This window comes from Dreissena polymorpha, chromosome 5 (assembly GCF_020536995.1).
Source record: "Dreissena polymorpha isolate Duluth1 chromosome 5, UMN_Dpol_1.0, whole genome shotgun sequence".
NCBI lineage: Eukaryota > Metazoa > Mollusca > Bivalvia > Myida > Dreissenidae > Dreissena > Dreissena polymorpha.
The window spans coordinates 24,679,322-24,697,397 of NC_068359.1; the positions used below are offsets into that span (position 1 = coordinate 24,679,322).

General features: G+C 36.4%; 1 protein-coding gene across 3 annotated transcripts in view; it reads left to right on the forward strand.

Annotated features, from left to right (window-relative positions):
* Positions 1 to 18,012, forward strand: part of LOC127880676 (multidrug resistance-associated protein 1-like) — a 44,262-nt gene extending 26,250 nt beyond the window's left edge. The window contains exons 14-20 of one of the 3 annotated variants that reach the window (XM_052428011.1): positions 541 to 642; positions 3,155 to 3,298; positions 7,585 to 7,743; positions 12,609 to 12,775; positions 14,081 to 14,275; positions 16,155 to 16,277; positions 17,747 to 18,012. In XM_052428011.1, the coding sequence (XP_052283971.1) occupies positions 541 to 642; positions 3,155 to 3,298; positions 7,585 to 7,743; positions 12,609 to 12,775; positions 14,081 to 14,275; positions 16,155 to 16,275 (888 nt within the window). In that variant the 3' untranslated portion in view covers positions 16,276 to 16,277; positions 17,747 to 18,012. The remainder of the gene's footprint in view (positions 1 to 540; positions 643 to 3,154; positions 3,299 to 7,584; positions 7,744 to 12,608; positions 12,776 to 14,080; positions 14,276 to 16,154; positions 16,278 to 17,746) is intronic. The other 2 variants (XM_052428010.1, XM_052428009.1) reach the window with 2 other exon arrangements.
* Positions 18,013 to 18,076: the final 64 nt, after the last annotated feature.

Consider the following 18,076-nt stretch of genomic DNA (forward strand, 5'->3'; position numbering starts at 1 on the left):
ATATATTGCTTGGCAATAGTCTTGTTTTAAATGATTTAAACAAATCTAACATTCTATATGAGACATCTTTCAAAAGGTTAATATCTACTGGACTAGAACTTACTTCCAGAAAGTTATTATTGTGTTGTCTATGTTGCTGATACATTCATTAATTATAAATTGGTAGAAACAAAGGATGAAATGATCGGTGCAATATTAGTAAAAGAAAACCCCATGTGCACTTTGGGCCCAATGCCGTAGTAGATACCAGCTAGGAAGCCCCAACCCTTTCTTTCTTTTTTCAAAATGTGAACAAAGTCTTGATTAAAAAAAACTAGTGATTTATACATTTTTTTGTCAATGTGTGAAAGTGCGTTACAATTTGTTGATTATGCACTGGTTTATAAAAAGACAGGAGATATTTGGCACAGTAGAAAAAAAAAGATCAGACATCCAGCTCTATAGTGAAAAAGTGAATAGTGAGTTTTAAGCCCCGTTTTCTGAGATCGCTGCTTATATCATTTATTTACTAGCACATTTTCTCTCATTTCTATTCAATAGATCACTGAAATCCTTGCCTGGTTTGTGAGGATGGTGAGTGAATTCGAGACCAACATTGTAAGCGTGGAACGGATAGGCCAATACACGGCAAACAAAACAGAGGTGTGTTTAACATGTACAATTATATGAGTGGCATATTTCGAAAATGGGTCTAATACCATATGCGGCCATCGTAGTCTGTTAAGGAGCTATCCCGTCTGCTAGTGATACCACGAAACCTTACTTGACTTTATACTAGACTGCCTATCTCCTGACCAGACTGCGTGGTTTCTCAAATATATGATCCCCTTCATGCCAATATGGGTCCTATGCCATATACATCGAGCATACCTCCAGACAAGGTTATACATGCAGTCCAGTCATGATGCCATCATGTCTGCTAGAACGTCATGCACGGTTTAATGGTCTCATTAAGTGTCATGGTCATTCTTGACCTGAATTCAAGAATGGGTAGGCTGGTGTACGGCTACACTGGTCGCAACAAAAATACTATAACTTGGAAAATTTTGTCTTTGATTCGCCTATATGGAATGCACATGCTCATCTGGGACAAAATTTTACGCACTGGCATAAAGACCCCATTTTTCCTGAGCGGGACTAATTTTTATTTAACATCTCTTTTAAGCTCAACTATTATATATGAAATATATATAGTGGAGCTATCCTACTCACCCCGGCATCTGCATGATAGTGAGCGTTGGAATGATAAAGTTTGCGTACCACCTCAAATTTTTTCTATGTCCCTTGACATATTGCTTTTATATTTTGCATACTTCTTTACCAACATGACCACAATCTATAAACAAGAGCAGACAACTGTATCAAGCATTTTGGAAGAATTATGGCCCTTTTTCCACTTAAAATATGCATACTATTGATAAATCTATGTTAAAGTTTGCGTACCACCTCAAATATTTTCTATGTCCCTTGATATATTACTTTTATATTTAGAATACTTCTTTACCTACATGACCACAATCTATAAACAAGAGCAGACAACTGTATCAAGCATTTTGTAAGAATTATGGCCCTTTTTCCACTTAAAATATGCATACTATTGATAAATCTATGTTAAAGTTTGCGTACCACCTCAAATGTGTTCTATGTCGCTTGAGATATTGCTTTTATATTTAGCATACCTCTTTATCTACATGACCACAATCTATAAACAAGAGCAGACAACTGTATCATTCATTTTGTAAGAATTATGGCCCTTTTTCAACTTAGATTTATCTCTGTTAAAGTTTGCGTACCACCTCAAATATTTTCTATGTCCCTTGACATTTTGCTTTTATATTTTGCATACTTCTTTACCAACATGACCCCAATGTATAAATAACAGCAGACAACTGGTTCAACCATTTTGTAATAATTATGGCCCTTTTTCCACTTAGAATATGCGTATTATTGATAAATCTATGTTCAAGTTTGCGTACCACCTAAAATATTGTCTATGTACCTTGTCATATTTCTTTTATATTTTTCATACTTCTTAACCAACATGGCCTCAATCTATAAACAAGAGCAGACAACTGTAGTAAGCATTTTGTAAGAATTATGTTTCCTTTTTTATTCTTAGAAAATTTAAAATTTTGTTTAGTTTTGTGTTTAGCTTCACTTCATTTCTAAAGTATCAAAGCTATTGCTTTCATACTTGCAACACTTACTAACTATCATAAGGAGACTGTGCAGGCAAAGTTATGTCAATCTGTTTTTTTTGTTTTGGTCCGTTTTACTACTTAAGTGTCAAAGCTATTGCTTTCAGACTTTGAAAACTTGCTAACTATTGTAAGGGGACTGTATAGGGCAAGTTGCATAACTCTGGCTGGCATTTTTACGAAATTGTGGCCCTTTTTTTGTCTTAGTAACTTTGAATATTTTGTTCAATTTTGTGTTTAGATGCACTTTATTTCTAAAGTATTAAGGATATTGCTTTAAACTTCAAATACTTTCTGACTATCATGTGGGTACTGTACCTGGCAAGTTGAATTTGACCTTCACCTTTGAATGACCTTGACTCTAAAGGTCAAATTAATCATTTTTGCTTAAATTGCCATAGCTTCTTTCTTAATGATCAGATTTGATTCATACTTTGACAAAACAACACTTACCTGACATACCACAATGGACTCCACCCAAACCATCCCCCACGCCCCACCACAGAATCCCCCTGTCCAAAAATATTTTGTTTCTCCTTTTTTTTCTTATTTTTGAAAGATCATCTAATAAATGACAACCCCCCAACATTATACCCCCCCCCCTCCACCCCCACCCTTATCCCCCCCCCCCTCGCACACACCCAAAAAGATTTAAAAAAAACACACACAAATATTTATTAACTTTATTTTTGACGGACCGCCTAACCATCCCACCCAAGCTATTGCCCCATGATTACATTATACTGTCAAGCACTCGAATAGTCGAGGGCGCTGTCTTCTGACAGCTCTTGTTTATGTCCCAGGCACCACATGAAAAGTAAAAACTAATGAAAAGTCAACCTGGAATATAAATAAAAATGATACAAATTAAGGTTTGTGACATAGAATAAGGGATTTTGGGTTAGTGGAAATTATATTATAAGAAATAAAATATTATATGCCTTTTTATGTCCCAGGCACCCCTGCATTCTGACGTTCAGCTGCCTGTTGATTGGCCGTCTGAGGGCTTGATTGAGCTGCGATCATATTGTACTCGGTATAGAGATGGTCTTCCATTAGTCCTACAAAATTTACATGTGAAATTCAAACCTGGTGAAAAGGTATGGGATTTTATCAATGGTACATTAATATTTTCATATTGTTGATATGTGAAATTCATACACGCTGAAAAGCTAAGAGATTTTATCAATGGTACTTTAATACCTTGTATTGGTCTTACCAAATTTACATGTGAAATTGAGGATGTATGAGATATACACCCTCAGTACTTTCATACCATACCCGAGCTTTGCTCTTGGGCGGTGAAAAGGTAAGAAATTTTATCAATGGTACTTATACTGGTATTGGTCTTACCAAATATACATGTGAAATTCAAACCCCATGAAAAGGTGAGAGATTATATCTAAGGTGCTTTAACCCTCTTCCACTCAGAAGCAAAGCATAAATGGCTATTTGTTACCAGCCTGCAAGTAAGTCAGGTTTTATGCTGTTTTCTGCTCATCTGTATCCTAGGGTTGAAAGTGAAACATTGCAAAATTGAATCTAGTAAGAAAAGTCTTAAATTTAATTTTATTTTGTAAGGAATTTTAATTTTATTAATTATTATTTATTTTTATTTTCTAAGGCACTACAAAGGCAATGCATTAGAATGCGAATCTGAGTGGAACATGTTTAATGCTTTATATTTTGTTGATAAGATTTTCAAATTTATAAATACATATGTGCTTGCATTGTTCTGATTTGTTTTAATTTCAGTGACGTATTTTTAAAAAGAAAGGGCCAATAATTTTCCAATGGATTCCAATTGATCAGGAAATCAAATTCTTGTTGTAAAGTTATGTAGTTGCTACACAACTAAAAAACTTACATTTAGTTCATGATTTGCTTTGAAAAATTCCTGGCCTAAAATACAAATTGCTGCATTTAGGACAATTGTGAAGGTAATTACCCCTTAAAGGAAACTCAAGATATGTTTTCACATTTGTTTTTCAGGCAAGGAAAATGAAAGATTGACCAAGTTCATTAAGTGACTACCCTTTATATGAGTTCTGAGAAACTGTGCTTTTGCATGTTTGTCAAGTGTGGTCCCAGGAATGTGAAGTCTGCACAGGCTAATCTTGGACGACACATTCCTCTTTTATGGAATTTTTCAGTTATAAAGGAAGACTCACCTGAACAATAGCCCAGTTTAGGCGCACAGTGTGGTCCCTGGTTAGCCTGTGCAGACTGCTGAACAATAGCCCAGTTTAGGCGCACAGTGTGGTCCCTGGTTAGCCTGTGCAGACTGCTGAACAATAGCCCAGTTTAGGCGCACAGTGTGGTCCCTGGTTAGCCTGTGCAGACTGCTGAACAATAGCCCAGTTTAGGCGCACAGTGTGGACCCTGGTTAGCCTGTGCAGAATGCTGAACAATAGCCCAGTTTAAGGGCACAGTGTGGTCCCTGGTTAGCCTGTGCAGACTGCTGAACAATAGCCCAGTTTAGGGGCACAGTGTGGTCCCTGGTTAGCCTGTGCAGACTGCTGAACAATAGCCCAGTTTAGGGGTACAGTGTGGTCCCTGGTTAGCCTGTGCAGACTGAACATGCTAATCTGGGACGACACTGGACGCACATGCATGAAACCAAGTTTTACCAGAATTCTGCTTATTAATTATAGTGGATTTCTCTGTTTTGAAAATGAAATACATGTGGGTTGAGATCCTGCATTTAATATCACAGCCCATAAAATATATATTAATGCAATTAATCTTAATTTTGGAATTAGTTCTAATTACGTTTTTTGAACTCAAAACTGTGTCTTTTGTACCAAGTGCCTTAATCAATTTTCGAAAAGAATATAAAATATGAATGGATTAAAAACTTATTGTAGTATTGTAGTGTAACGCAAGAGGCATCTCCATTTTTTGATTGAGATTCTAAGTGATTATGGAACATAACTGAAAAGATTTTGTTTCTGTGCCTGTATTCACCAAACAATTCTTAGACTTAATTCTTTGAATAAAGAATAGACTTTACATTAGACTGTTCAAGAATTGCTTTCATTTTTAGCTCAACTATTATAAATGAAATATATATAGTGGAGCTATCCTACTCACGCTGGCGTCGGCGTTTCCGTGGCGTTTCCGTTTCCATTAGCGTGCAAATGTAAAAGTTTTCGTACTACCCCAATTATTTTCATTGTCCCTTGACATATTGCTTTCATATTTTGCATACTTGTTTACCAACATGACCCCAACCTATAAACAAGAGCAGACAACTCTATCAAGCATTTTGTCATAATTATGGCCCCTTTTCCACTTAGAATATGCAGCAAATGTTAAAGTTTGCGTACTACCCCAACTATTTTCAATGTCCCTTGACATATTGCTTTCATATTCTGCATACTTGTTTACCATCATGACACCAACCTACAAACAAGAGCATACAACTGTATCAAGCATTTTGACAGAATTATTGCCCCTTTTATACTTAGAATATGCATATTATTGATAAATCTATGTTAAACTTTGCGTACAACCTTAAATATTTCCTATATCCGTTGACATATTGCTTTTATATTTTGCATACTCGTTTACCAACATGACCCCAACCTATAAACAAGAGCAGACAACTTTATCAAGCATTTTGTCATAATTATGGCTCCTTTTCCACTTAGAATATGCAGCAAATGTTAAAGTTTGCGTACTACCCCAAATATTTTCAATGTCCCTTGACGTATTGCTGTCATATTTTGCATACTTGTTTACCATCATGACCCCAACCTATAAACAAGAGCATGCAACTGTATCAAGCATTTTGACATAATTATTTCCCCTTTTATACTTAGAATATGCATATTATTGATAAATCTATGTTAAAGTTTGCGTACTATCCCACATATTTCCTATATCCTTTGACATATTGCTTTTATATTTTGCATACTTGTTTACTAATGTAGCCTGGGTTTGAGTTTATAACGCAACCTGGGTTTTACGTTCCAAGCTTTGAATACTATAAAGTATAAATGATGTAAATGATGGCCTGAAACATGAATAAAAATCATGTTATAATTAACAAATGACAATTATAATAACAATTTAAATAATTCATTGTAATACATAATAATATGCAATACAATACAATTACAATTCAAGAAAATACAATTTTATAAAATAATATGCAATACAATGTAATTCAATAAAATACAATTATATAAACATAAAATAATGCACTTACCAGTGACCTCAAGACTTATTGTAGAAAGTGGCAATTGGAAAAAGCCTACTACCTCTTACAAGGTTTTACAAACAAGTGACCAAATGTTCAGTTATGATTTGAAATTATATAGATGATAATTAAACTCACTCATACATCACAAAGTATCTCTCACACTGAACTTCTCTCAGTCTTGATTGGGTTAGTATTGTTAAAAGGATTAGTGTCAGAGTGAATACCCTGTTACACCAACATGACCCCAACCTATAAACAAGAGCAGACCACTGTATTAAGCATTTTGACATAATTATGGCTTCTTTTACACTTAGATAATTGAACATTTTACTTAAATTGCCATATCTTCTTTATTTATGATCACATTTTATTATTACTTTGACAAAACTTACCTGAATACCACAATGGATTACACCCAATCAATACCCCACGCCCCTACCCAGAATCCCTTCCCCCCCCCCCCAACCTCCCCCCCCAAACATTTTTTTTAAACATCATGTAATAAATTACCACACCCCACATTATACCCCCCTCTCACACCCCCTACCCCCCCCACCCCCCCTTTTTTTTAACATCGTCTAATAAATTACCACACCTCACATTATACCCCCCTCTCACCCCCTACCCCCCCACCCTCAATTTTTTTTAAACATCTTATAAATTACCCCACCCCACATTATACCCCCTCTCACCCCCCTACCCCCCCCCCCCATTTTTTTATTTTTTCCTATTTTTATTTTTGAAAGATCGTCTAATAAATGACTACACCCCACATTATACCCCCTCTCACACCCCCCCCCCTAATTTTTTTTTTCCTTTTTTATTTTTTAAAGATCGTCTAATAAATTATTGAATATGAACAATTTCCCCATGATGGCTTACGTTATACTGTCAAGCACTCGAATAGTCGAGCGCGCTGTCCTCTGACAGCTCTTGTTAGTCAAATCCTGGATTAGCTGCCTCTATCTACATTATTCTTCATGTAGAACATTCTATTCTATTATTGGGGACTACAGGGCCTGATTTCAAGTGTTTTCTCCCATAAGTTCAAACCATTTTCATTAGCATTCTTTACAAAAAATTGTACAAGTATGTCATATTTTCTGAATACCATGTCTTAACCACAGGTTGGAATAGTGGGCGGACAGGTGTTGTCTGAATATCATCTCTTAACAACAGGTGGGAATAGTGGGGCGGACAGGTGCGGGGAAATCTTCGCTGACCCTCGCGCTGTTCCGACTGATCGAGGCGGCAGAAGGAAGTATTGTCATTGACGGTGAAGACATCAGTCGTCTGGGTCTCCATGATTTACGGTCCCGTCTGACAATTCTGCCACAGGTTGGGTCGAACAAATTTATTTGAGCTTTGCTCTGGAAAAACTCGGCTTTATGCATGTGTGTAAAGTTTTGTCCTAGATTAGCCTTTGGCTAATCATGGAAGACACTTTTCGCTTGTATGATACTTATTTGTTCAAAGGAACTCTCTTCTTAGTGGAAATCATTTTGAGGTGGAAAGTGTTGTCCCTCATTAGCCTGTGCAGTAGCCTGTGCAGACACTTTTCGTACATGCACAAAATTCCATATTCCAAGAATGAGTCTTTTTTTGTTTGTTTGTTTGAAAGGTATAAAGCCGTATCAATTAAAGTTCTGCCTTAAATGAAAAGGCAAAGAATTATGGGGAAAAATAAAATGGGATTGCCTACATTGAACAAAATTGTGTAATAAGTGTTTATATAACACTAAAATAAAGGTTTATTTTAAGTACCTTTATATTGTGTACATACAGTGTCAGTATTTTGGTAGCTCCATAGTTGTTTTAATTTGGTACATTTGATTCTCAATTACTGTATTCCATGTATGATTTTATTTCTTTGTTTTTTTTATGAAGATTGGACTATAGATGTGACTTCCAGAGAGTAAGCATGGTTTTACTGTAGCCATATATGGAAAACTGCCCCGCCCCCTGTTGGACTTGTTTTCAACAAACCGAGAACATTTTTAAACGCAATTGAGATATTATTCAATCAATTTATTCTGACCAAGTTTCACAAAGATTGGACTTTTAATGTGACTGCTAGAGTGTAAATTATCTTTTTAGCTCATCTGATTACTCTGGTGAGCTTTTGTGACCGGTCTTTGTCCGTCGTCTGTCTGTCCGTCCATCCACATTTGTTCGTAAACTCTCTAGAAGCCACATTTATTGTCTGATCTTCATGAAACTTAGTCAGAAGCTTCGTTTCAATGAAATCTCGGTTGAGTTCGAAACTGGGTTGTGCCGGGGCAGAAACTAGGTCACTAGGTCAAAAAAAGGAAAAAACTTGTAAACACTGTAGAAGTCACACTTCATGCCCAATCTTCATGTAACTTTGTCATAATGTTTGTCTCAATGATATGTTGGTTGAGTTAAAAAACATGGCCGCCAGTGGGCGGGGCAGTTTTCCACATTTGGATATAGAGAAATATTGTAAACACTCTAGAAGTCACAATTTTTGTCCAATCATCATGAAAGTTGGACAAAACATTGGTTTTATTAATTTTTTGGACGAGAACGAAAATGGTCCAGAACGGTAAAAAAACATGGCCGCCAGTGGGCGGGGCATTTTTCTCTATATGTATATAGTGAAAACATGTGAACACTCTAGAAGTCACATTTTTGGCCCAATTTTCATGAAATTTGTTCAGAACATTTGTTTCCTTGATATGAGAGTTGAGTTCGAAAATGGTGTCGGTCCGTTGAAAAACATGGTTGCCAGAGGGATGGGCAGTTTTCCTTATATTTATATAGTAAAAAGGCTTTTAAACAATCATGAATTAAGGTCATATAACATGCGGGACAACTCTTCTAAATACATTTATTGCATTTAAGTTTACAGAAGTTACCTCCCTTTGACTATTAATGTTTTCATAATATTACATTGTATTTACTAGAGGGCACATTTCTTTTCAGATCTTCATGAAACTTGGTCAGAAGCTTTTTCCAAATGATATCTTGGTCGAGTTCGAAACTGGGTCATGCCGTGTCAAAAACTAGGTCACTAGGTCAAAAAGAAAGAAAAAACTTGTAAACACTGTAGAAGTCACACTCTATGCCCAATCTTCATGTAACTTTGTCAAAATGTTTGTCTTAATGATATGTTGGTTGAGTTCAAAAGTGGTTCTGGTCCGTTGAAAAACATGGCCGCCAGTGGGAGGGGCAGTTTTCCTTATTTGGCTATAGAGAAACCTTGTAAACACACTAAAAGTCACAATTTTTGCCCAATCATCATGAAAGTTGGACAAAACATTGGTTTTATTGATATCTCGGATTCGTTCGAAAATGGTCCAGATCGGTGAAAAACATTGCTGCTGAGTGGGCGGGGCATTTTTCTCTATATGTATATAGTGAAAACATGTGAACACTCTAGAAGTCACATTTTTGTCCCAATTTTCATGAAATTTGTTTAGAACATTTGTTTCCTTGATACGAGAGTTGAGTTAAAAAATGGTTCTGGTCAGTGGAATAACATGGCTGCCAGGGGGGGGGGCAGTTTTCTTGTATTTATATAGTAAAAAAAAGCTTGTGAACACTCTAGAAGTCACAATTTTTGCCCAATCATCATGAAACTTGGTGAAATGATTGGTTTTATATATATCTCGGATGAGTTTGCAAATGGTCCCGATCGGTCAAAAAACATGGCCGCCAGTGGGGGGGGGCAGTTTTCCTTATGTGACTAGAGAGAAACCTTGTGATCGAACACTATAGAAGTTTGTTTTTTTTGCCTAATCATCGTGAAACTTAATCAATACATTGGTTTTATTGATTTCTCGAACAAGTTGGAAAATGGCTCAGATTGTCGAAACATACTTTTTAGCTCACCTGATTGCTTAGGTGAGGTTTTAGAATTGGTCTTTGTCCGCCGACTGTTCGTCCACATTTGGTTTGTAAACACTCTAGCATTAACACTTCTCAAGCATTCTTTATGAAAGTTGCTGAAAGATCTCAGTCAAGTTTGATAATGAGCAAAATCACATAATTAATGCCATAATTATTGCCCTTAGATTGTCCAAATTTTCATTACATAATACAAAATCCTTGTAAACACTTTTTTGTTTCAGATTTTATGAATCTTGGTCAAAATATTTATTTTTGTTATCAAATTTCGATGTTTGGTAAGGGGGTCAACTCAAAATATAGGTCACCAGGTAAAATCTTACAAAAACACTCCATACGCCAGAGTTTTGGTTCAATAATGATGAAACTTGACCGGGATGTTTGTCTGGACAATATCTAGGTAAAGTTTGACGTTTGGTAAAGATTAAATGAACCGACTCCTCTCAGGTGAGCGAACTAGGGCCATCTTGGCCCTCTTGTTTTCCCATGGACCCAATTTAAGAATTAAAGTTTGGGTAAAAAAGTTATTTTAGAAAATGTTGGCCAAATAATGTTGAAAAATAAGGTCAAAAGGTCATACAACCAATGCAATGACTCGTGGTCTACATTATGTAGAATCAAACATACATATATTAATTTCAAACCTTTATGTGTCTTATTTTTTACATTTTCTATAAGTAATACAGCAGTTCTGCTTGAGAATTATAAATAAAAATCAAATGTGTTATCTGTGTTTGTATTTGTTTTGGTGAAAAAAAGAGAAAGGGATTCCCTTAAAACAATACAAGGTGGGCCTTATACCATTCACAACCTTCTACACATTTTGTCTTTCAATGACAATACTTGTCTGAGAATTTACTCCTTTCCTTGTTAAGGTATATCATTCAAACAGTATGCAGTTTTCTGAGACTTTACTCCTTTACTTGATAAGGTTCACAATTCAAACAGTATGCAGAGGTCTGAGACGTTACTCTTTTACTTGCTAAGGTGCACCATTCAAACAACATGCAGTTGTCTGAGACTTTACTCCTTTCCTTGTTAAGGTACACCATTTAAACAGTATGCAGTTGTCTGAGACTTTACTCCTTTACTTGTTAAGGTACACCATTTAAACAGCATGCATTTGTCTGAGACTTTACTTCTTTCCTTGTTCAGGTAACCATTAAAACAGTATGCAGTTGTCTGAGACTTTACTCCTTTACTTGTTAATGTACACCATTTAAACACTATGCAGTTGTCCTAGACTTAACTCCTTTGCTTGTCAAGGTGAACCAGTCAAACAGTATGCAGTTGTCTGAGACTTTACTTCTATCCGTGTTTAGGTGCACCATTAAAACAGTATGCAGTTGTCTGAGACTTTACTTCTTTCCTTGTTAAGGTGCACCATTTAAACAGTATGCAGTTGTCTGAGACTTTAATCCTTTACTTGTTAATGTACACCATTTAAACACTATGCAGTTGTCCTAGACTTGACTCCTTTGCTTGTCAAGGTGAACCAGTCAAACAGTATTCAGTTGTCTGAGACTTTACTTCTATCCTTGTTTAGGTGCACCATTCAAACAGTATGCAGTTGTCCGAGACTTTACTCTTTTACTTGTTAAAGTACACCATTTAAACAGTATGCAGTTGTCTGAGACTTTACTCCTTTACTTGGTAAGGTGTACCATTCAAACAGTATGCAGAGTTTCTAAGGATCTAAAGTTGTGCTTTTGCAATTATTATATATTCAATTCATGCTGAAAGTTGCTTAAGTCAACTAACATTATTATTGCAACTTGCAACATGATGTAACACAGATCTTGGCCCATATTCTCAAAACTTGTAAGAACCAGTCTAGTTATACCTTTATCTACAAACTTGTAGTTGCAAGTCTAGTTTTACATTTATCTCTAGACTTGTTGGAACCAGTATAATTTTATATTTGTCATTAAACTTGTTGGAACCTGTCTAATTTTACATTTATCTCCAAATTTGTAGTCTAGTTTTACATTTATCTCTGAACTTGTAAGAACCAGACTATTTTTACATTTATCGCCATACTTGTAAGAACTAATCAAGTTTTACATTTATCTCCGAACTTGTAAGAACCAGTCTAGTTTTACATAAGTATATCTCCAAACTTGTAAGAACCAGTCTACTTTTACATTTATATCCAAACTTGTCAGAACCAGTCTACTTTCACAATTATCTCCAAACTTTTAAAAACTAGATTAGTTTTACATTTATCGCCATGCTTGCAGGAACCAATCCTTTTCTCAGGGAAAACACACTTTACACACCTGCATTAACCCCTGTTTTTCCAATGCATGGCTGATTTATCTCAAAACTTGTAGGAGCCAATCCTTTTCTCAGGAAGTCTTCGCATGAATTTGGATCCCCTCGGGGCCCACAATGATGATGAATTGTGGGCATCGCTGGATCACGCGCACTTGAAGACTTTCATTGAAGGACTTCCCGGTCAGCTCGAGTATGAAGTTGGGGAAGGTGGTCAAAATCTGAGGTACTGCGATTTAGTTAAAACCTATTTATTAATTTTAGCCCAAATTGTAGCAAAAGCCTAAGAACATTTGACATGTATTTTCTTTATTTATGCCCCCCTTCGAAGAAGAGGGGGTATATTGTTTTGCTCATGTCGGTCCGTATTTCCGTCCGTCCATCCACCAGATGGTTTCCGGATGATAACTCAAGAACGCTTAGGCCTAGGATCATGAAACTTCATAGGTACATTGATCATGACTCGCAGATGACCCCTATTGATTTTCAGGTCACTAGGTCAAAGGTCAAGGTCACGGTGACTCGAACCAGTAAATAGTGTCCGGATGATAACTCAAGAACGCTTATGCCTAGGATCATGAAACTTCATAGATACATTGATCATGACTCGCAGATGAACCCTATTGATTTTCAGGTCACTAGGTCAAAGGTCAAGGTCATGGTGACCCGAAATAGTAAAATGGTTTCTGGATGATAACTCAAGAACGCTTATGCCTAGGATCATGAAACTTCATAGGTACATTGATCATGACTCGCAGATGACCCCTAATGATTTTCAGGTCACTAGGTCAAAGGTCAAAGTCACGGTGACCCGAAATAGTAAAATGGTTTCCGGATTATAACTCAAGAACGCTTATGCCTAGGATCATGAAACTTCAATGGTACATCGATCATGACTCGCAGATGACCCCTAATGATTTTCAGGTCAAAGGTCAAGGTCACGGTAACTCAAGTTAGAAAAATGGTTTCCGGATGATAATTCAAGAACGCTTACGCCTAGGATCATGAAACTTCATAGGTACATTGATCATGACTCGCAGATGACCCCTATTGTCTTTGAGGTCACAAGGTCAAAGTAAAGGTCACGGTGATTTGACACAGTAAAGTGGTTTCCGGATGATAACACAAGAAAGCTTACGCCTAGGATCATGAAACTTCATATGTACATTGATCATGACTCGCAGATGACCCCTATTGATTTTCAGGTCACTAGGTCAAAGGTCAAGGTCACAGTGCCAATAAAACGTATTCACACAATGGCTGCCACTACAACTGACAGCCCATATGGGGGGCATGCATGTTTTACAAACAGCCCTTGTTTAATCTTTTCATAATCCTTATTTCTAAGTGTCCCTAATCGTCAGTTGACCTGTAAAGCCAGGAAAGTATTTTCTTAACGCAAATCCAGTGTAGGCAGAAAGTGTCATTCCTGATTGGTTTGTGTGGACTGCACAGGCTAATCTGGGATGACACGTTACACACTGACATGCATTTAGCCCTGTTGTCCTAGAAAACCCTTAATCATTCTCAGTGTGGGTCAGCGTCAGCTGATCTGTCTCGCCAGAAGCCTGCTCCGCAAGATGAAGATTCTCGTCCTCGACGAGGCGACCGCAGCCGTGGATCTGGAGACAGACTCACTCATTCAGGACACGATCAGCTCAGAATTCGGGGATTGTACCGTGCTCACCATCGCTCACCGGCTCAACACCGTCATGGAGTACGATAAGTAAGTGATGAAAGTATGATAAATAAGATGTTAATCTGGGAAAATGGGGCTTTATTTATGTGCATAAAGAGTTGTCCCAACCTCACTCTGGGAAACTGTGGCATGTGCAGTTTGCTGATCTTGTACACTTTAACAGAAGGACTCACTCATTTAGGTCATGATCAGCTCAGACTTTGGGTATTGTAGGGTGCTCACCATCGCTCACCATGGTCATGGAGTACGATAAGTAAGACTTTGGGTATTGTAGGGTGCTCACCATCGCTCATCACGGTCATGGAGTACGATAAGTAAGACTTTGGGTATTGTAGGGTGCTCACCATTGCTCATCACTGTCATGGAGCACGATAAGTAAGACTTTGGGTATTGTAGGGTGCTCACCATTGCTCATCACGGTCATGGAGTACAATAAGTAAGATATTAATAATCCTTGCTCTCGGTAAACGGGGCTTAATTTATGTGATTAAATGTATAATAACAATACACTTGTTTTCTGCTAATTTGCATGAGGTAAAAATACAATTGCTCTAAATCCATGTGGTTATGAGTTTTCAATCAAAATAAAATTACCTCTAATATATTGTCAGTATGTGAATATTCATCTCATATTAGTATATTTGAGTCTCTTTATGGGAAAACAGGGCTTAATGCATCTGCATAATGTAATGTATGTATGATTGTTTTCTGCTAATTTGCACAAGGTAAAAATACAACTGCCCTAAATCCATTGGGTTATGCGTTTTCAATCAAAATTAAATAACATCAAAAGTATTGTCAGTAAATGGAGCTTAATGAATGTGCATGTGGGTAAAGTGTCGTCGCAGATTAGCCACAGTTTAATCAGGGATGACACTTTGCACTTAATGGGATTTTTTATTTAAGTAAATCACTTCTCTAAGAAAATCCAGTCTTGGTGGAAAGTGTTGTCAATGATCGACCTCTGTGGACTAAAAAGGCTAGTCTATGAAGACACTTTACGCACATGCATTAAGCCCATAGCAAAACTAAGATCTATATTTCATGAAAGGTTAAGATACCCAGTATTGAGAAAAATATCAAGAGAGTTAATTCTTTTTTTGTGAAGCCAATGTGCTGAAAGTTTGAAATAGCCTCCACTATTTGTGAGTGTATGAGAATGTGTTCATCTTGAAGTTTTAAAATTATCCAAAATGGTCACCATGTGAAAGCAGCTTGTTGCGTGTAAGACCCTTGCTAAAAGGTCAAGGTTATTCTTCGAGGTCAACAATGGAATTTGAGCATTATGCAGCCTGTCCATGCTGCATATTCATCATTTGAGTTGCGTTCTGAGAAAACTGAGCATAACGCATGTGTGTAAAGTGTCGTCCCAGATTAGCCTGTGCAGTCCCCACAGGCTAATCAGGTATGACACTTTTTGCCTTAACTGAATTTTTGTGTAGAGGAGACTTCCTTTAAACGAAAAATACCATAAAAGCGGAAAGTGTCGTCCCTGATTAGCCTGTGCAGACTGCACGAGCTAATCTGGGACGACATTTTACGCACATGCATTATGCTCAGCTTTCACAGAACAAGACACATTTTATTTCAATATAATCACAAATGTTCACCTGATGCAGATTGCATGTCAGCTGAAAGACCTGTCTCCCTGGCTCAATTGTCAAGGTCACGCTTACAGGTCATATGGCATTATTATGCTTGTTTGGACTGTAACTTCATCATGCAATTTTAAAATAAGAAATAAATGTACTGTTCTACATATGGAGAATGTGTGTCATGTACGAGTACTGAGCAAAGTACCTTGTAACACTTAGAGGTCAAAGGTCAAACACATGAGCTTAAGGCATTCTTTGAAGTGGAAAAATCCTAAAATAATATAGTTCTGTCATGTTTTCTATGTTTTCAGAATCCTCGTTCTCAGTGATGGACGAATCCTAGAATACGACCGACCTCAGACCTTGTTGGCTGATAGCAACTCTGCTTTTTATGCCATGGCCAAGGATGCAGGGCTCGTGTCTTGTGAATAAAGGTATGAACCAATTTTTGTTCAAATCCGGTCCCTGAAGTCAAAACTGGAAAAGCTGCAGGGTAACATGGGGCATATACATGTAGACTATTTAAACAAAATCAAATAAAAATTATTGTTCTATGAAACCACATAGTAATTTTACTTTGATGAGCCATGTACACTTTAATGGCCCTTGTGTTTTAAAACAAATTCACGTTGAAACAATTAATGTAAAAACTTTTTTTTTAATTGCAATTTATTTATAAATTGGGATATTTTTGTTGGTTTTTATTGTAATTTACTGCACTATTCCCACATGTTTTCATGTTTATTTGCTGAAATAATTTTTTATATTTTCTGTCATATCGTTCACATCAAACATAGCATACTTCATATAGAACAAGTATAAACTTACCCGGCCCTGGAATTGAACTGCTCTCCTCCAACTTTGTAGTCAACTGCTCTGTTCACTGCACCACTCTGGATTGTGTTTTCAGTGGTATTAAAATTGGATTATGTGGATTGAATTTGATTTAATATAGCAATCACATAGAACAATAGTATGTGCACTGATGTGGCTCTGTAATTTCTGTTTGAAAATTTTATAAAATATGCAAAATGATAAAGCACGCATAAGAACGAGTTTCACAGATGTCATACGGCTATTATGCTGTTTAAATACCATAGTCTTTAAAACGTTTACAAATGGCAGGTTCGAAATAATTTGTTTTCTTTACACTCATGATCGCGTTGAAAGTTGTTTAGACACGTTTTTATTCGCAATTTATTTACTGAATCACGACAAATGTCAAATACAATACAGAAAATGCATAGTTGTTTCATTGATTTATAAACATATAATGGATTGAATATAACTGATTTAAAATTAACATTTTCAAACTATTATTAAATCTTTTTCCCAGAATATTCTGTCCTATTTATAGCTGAGCTTCCTATACCTTTATCAATGATAATTGCGAGGTATGCCGATTAGAAAAATCGAGCTATCTCAATCGACTGGCTCGGTCTTTTACATAGGTCGCCATTGTGAAGAATTTTTTCATGATAACTAAGACAAGCTGCTTCGCAGCATCGTCAAAAAGTAAATACTGATAAAATAAATAAATCTATCTTTCTATATAAAAATAAATGAGACATTTTTATTATGAGTTTATTTTTCACAAAACATGCTTCTCTTTCCCTATTTATACACTTTCGAAACAACTTATTATAACTACCGTAACAGTCTTTATTTATATTTTATTTGTCACATTTAATGTTATGAAATAACATCCAATATCACCTAGTATTAAAGAAATAAAATGATTTTTAAGTTAAGACCAAGTTTGAGATTGAGGGCTGGTTATAAAAAATAAACCAACAATAAAAATTAAAGTAAGCACACGTTCCTAATCCCTAAAGCCCAAATTTAATGTGTAAATGATATGTCTAAACAGTCCACTGATATTGTCTTATTATCTTTTTATTAGTTGGCAGGTTTGGAATGATTTCGTGACTTCAAATAGAGATGGACTCCGCTGCTTCTGGTCCCTTGTTGCAACAAAGACTGTACCCGAGTCCTGAGAATAGGTTACGAGCTGACAGGGGCATTTGATTGTCAGAGCAAGCAGGAGCGTCCCTGAAATCATATGGGACTAAGCTTTAAACATTGTGGCATTGTGAAAAGAAAACGTGGGAGACATAAAATTTGTGTTTTAATGTATACAATGTTCAACTGAATAAAAATAACAAGAGCTGTCTCCATCTGAAGACATATTCCCCCGAAAAATGCTTTTTCGAAACCTAAACCCAGATTTCGA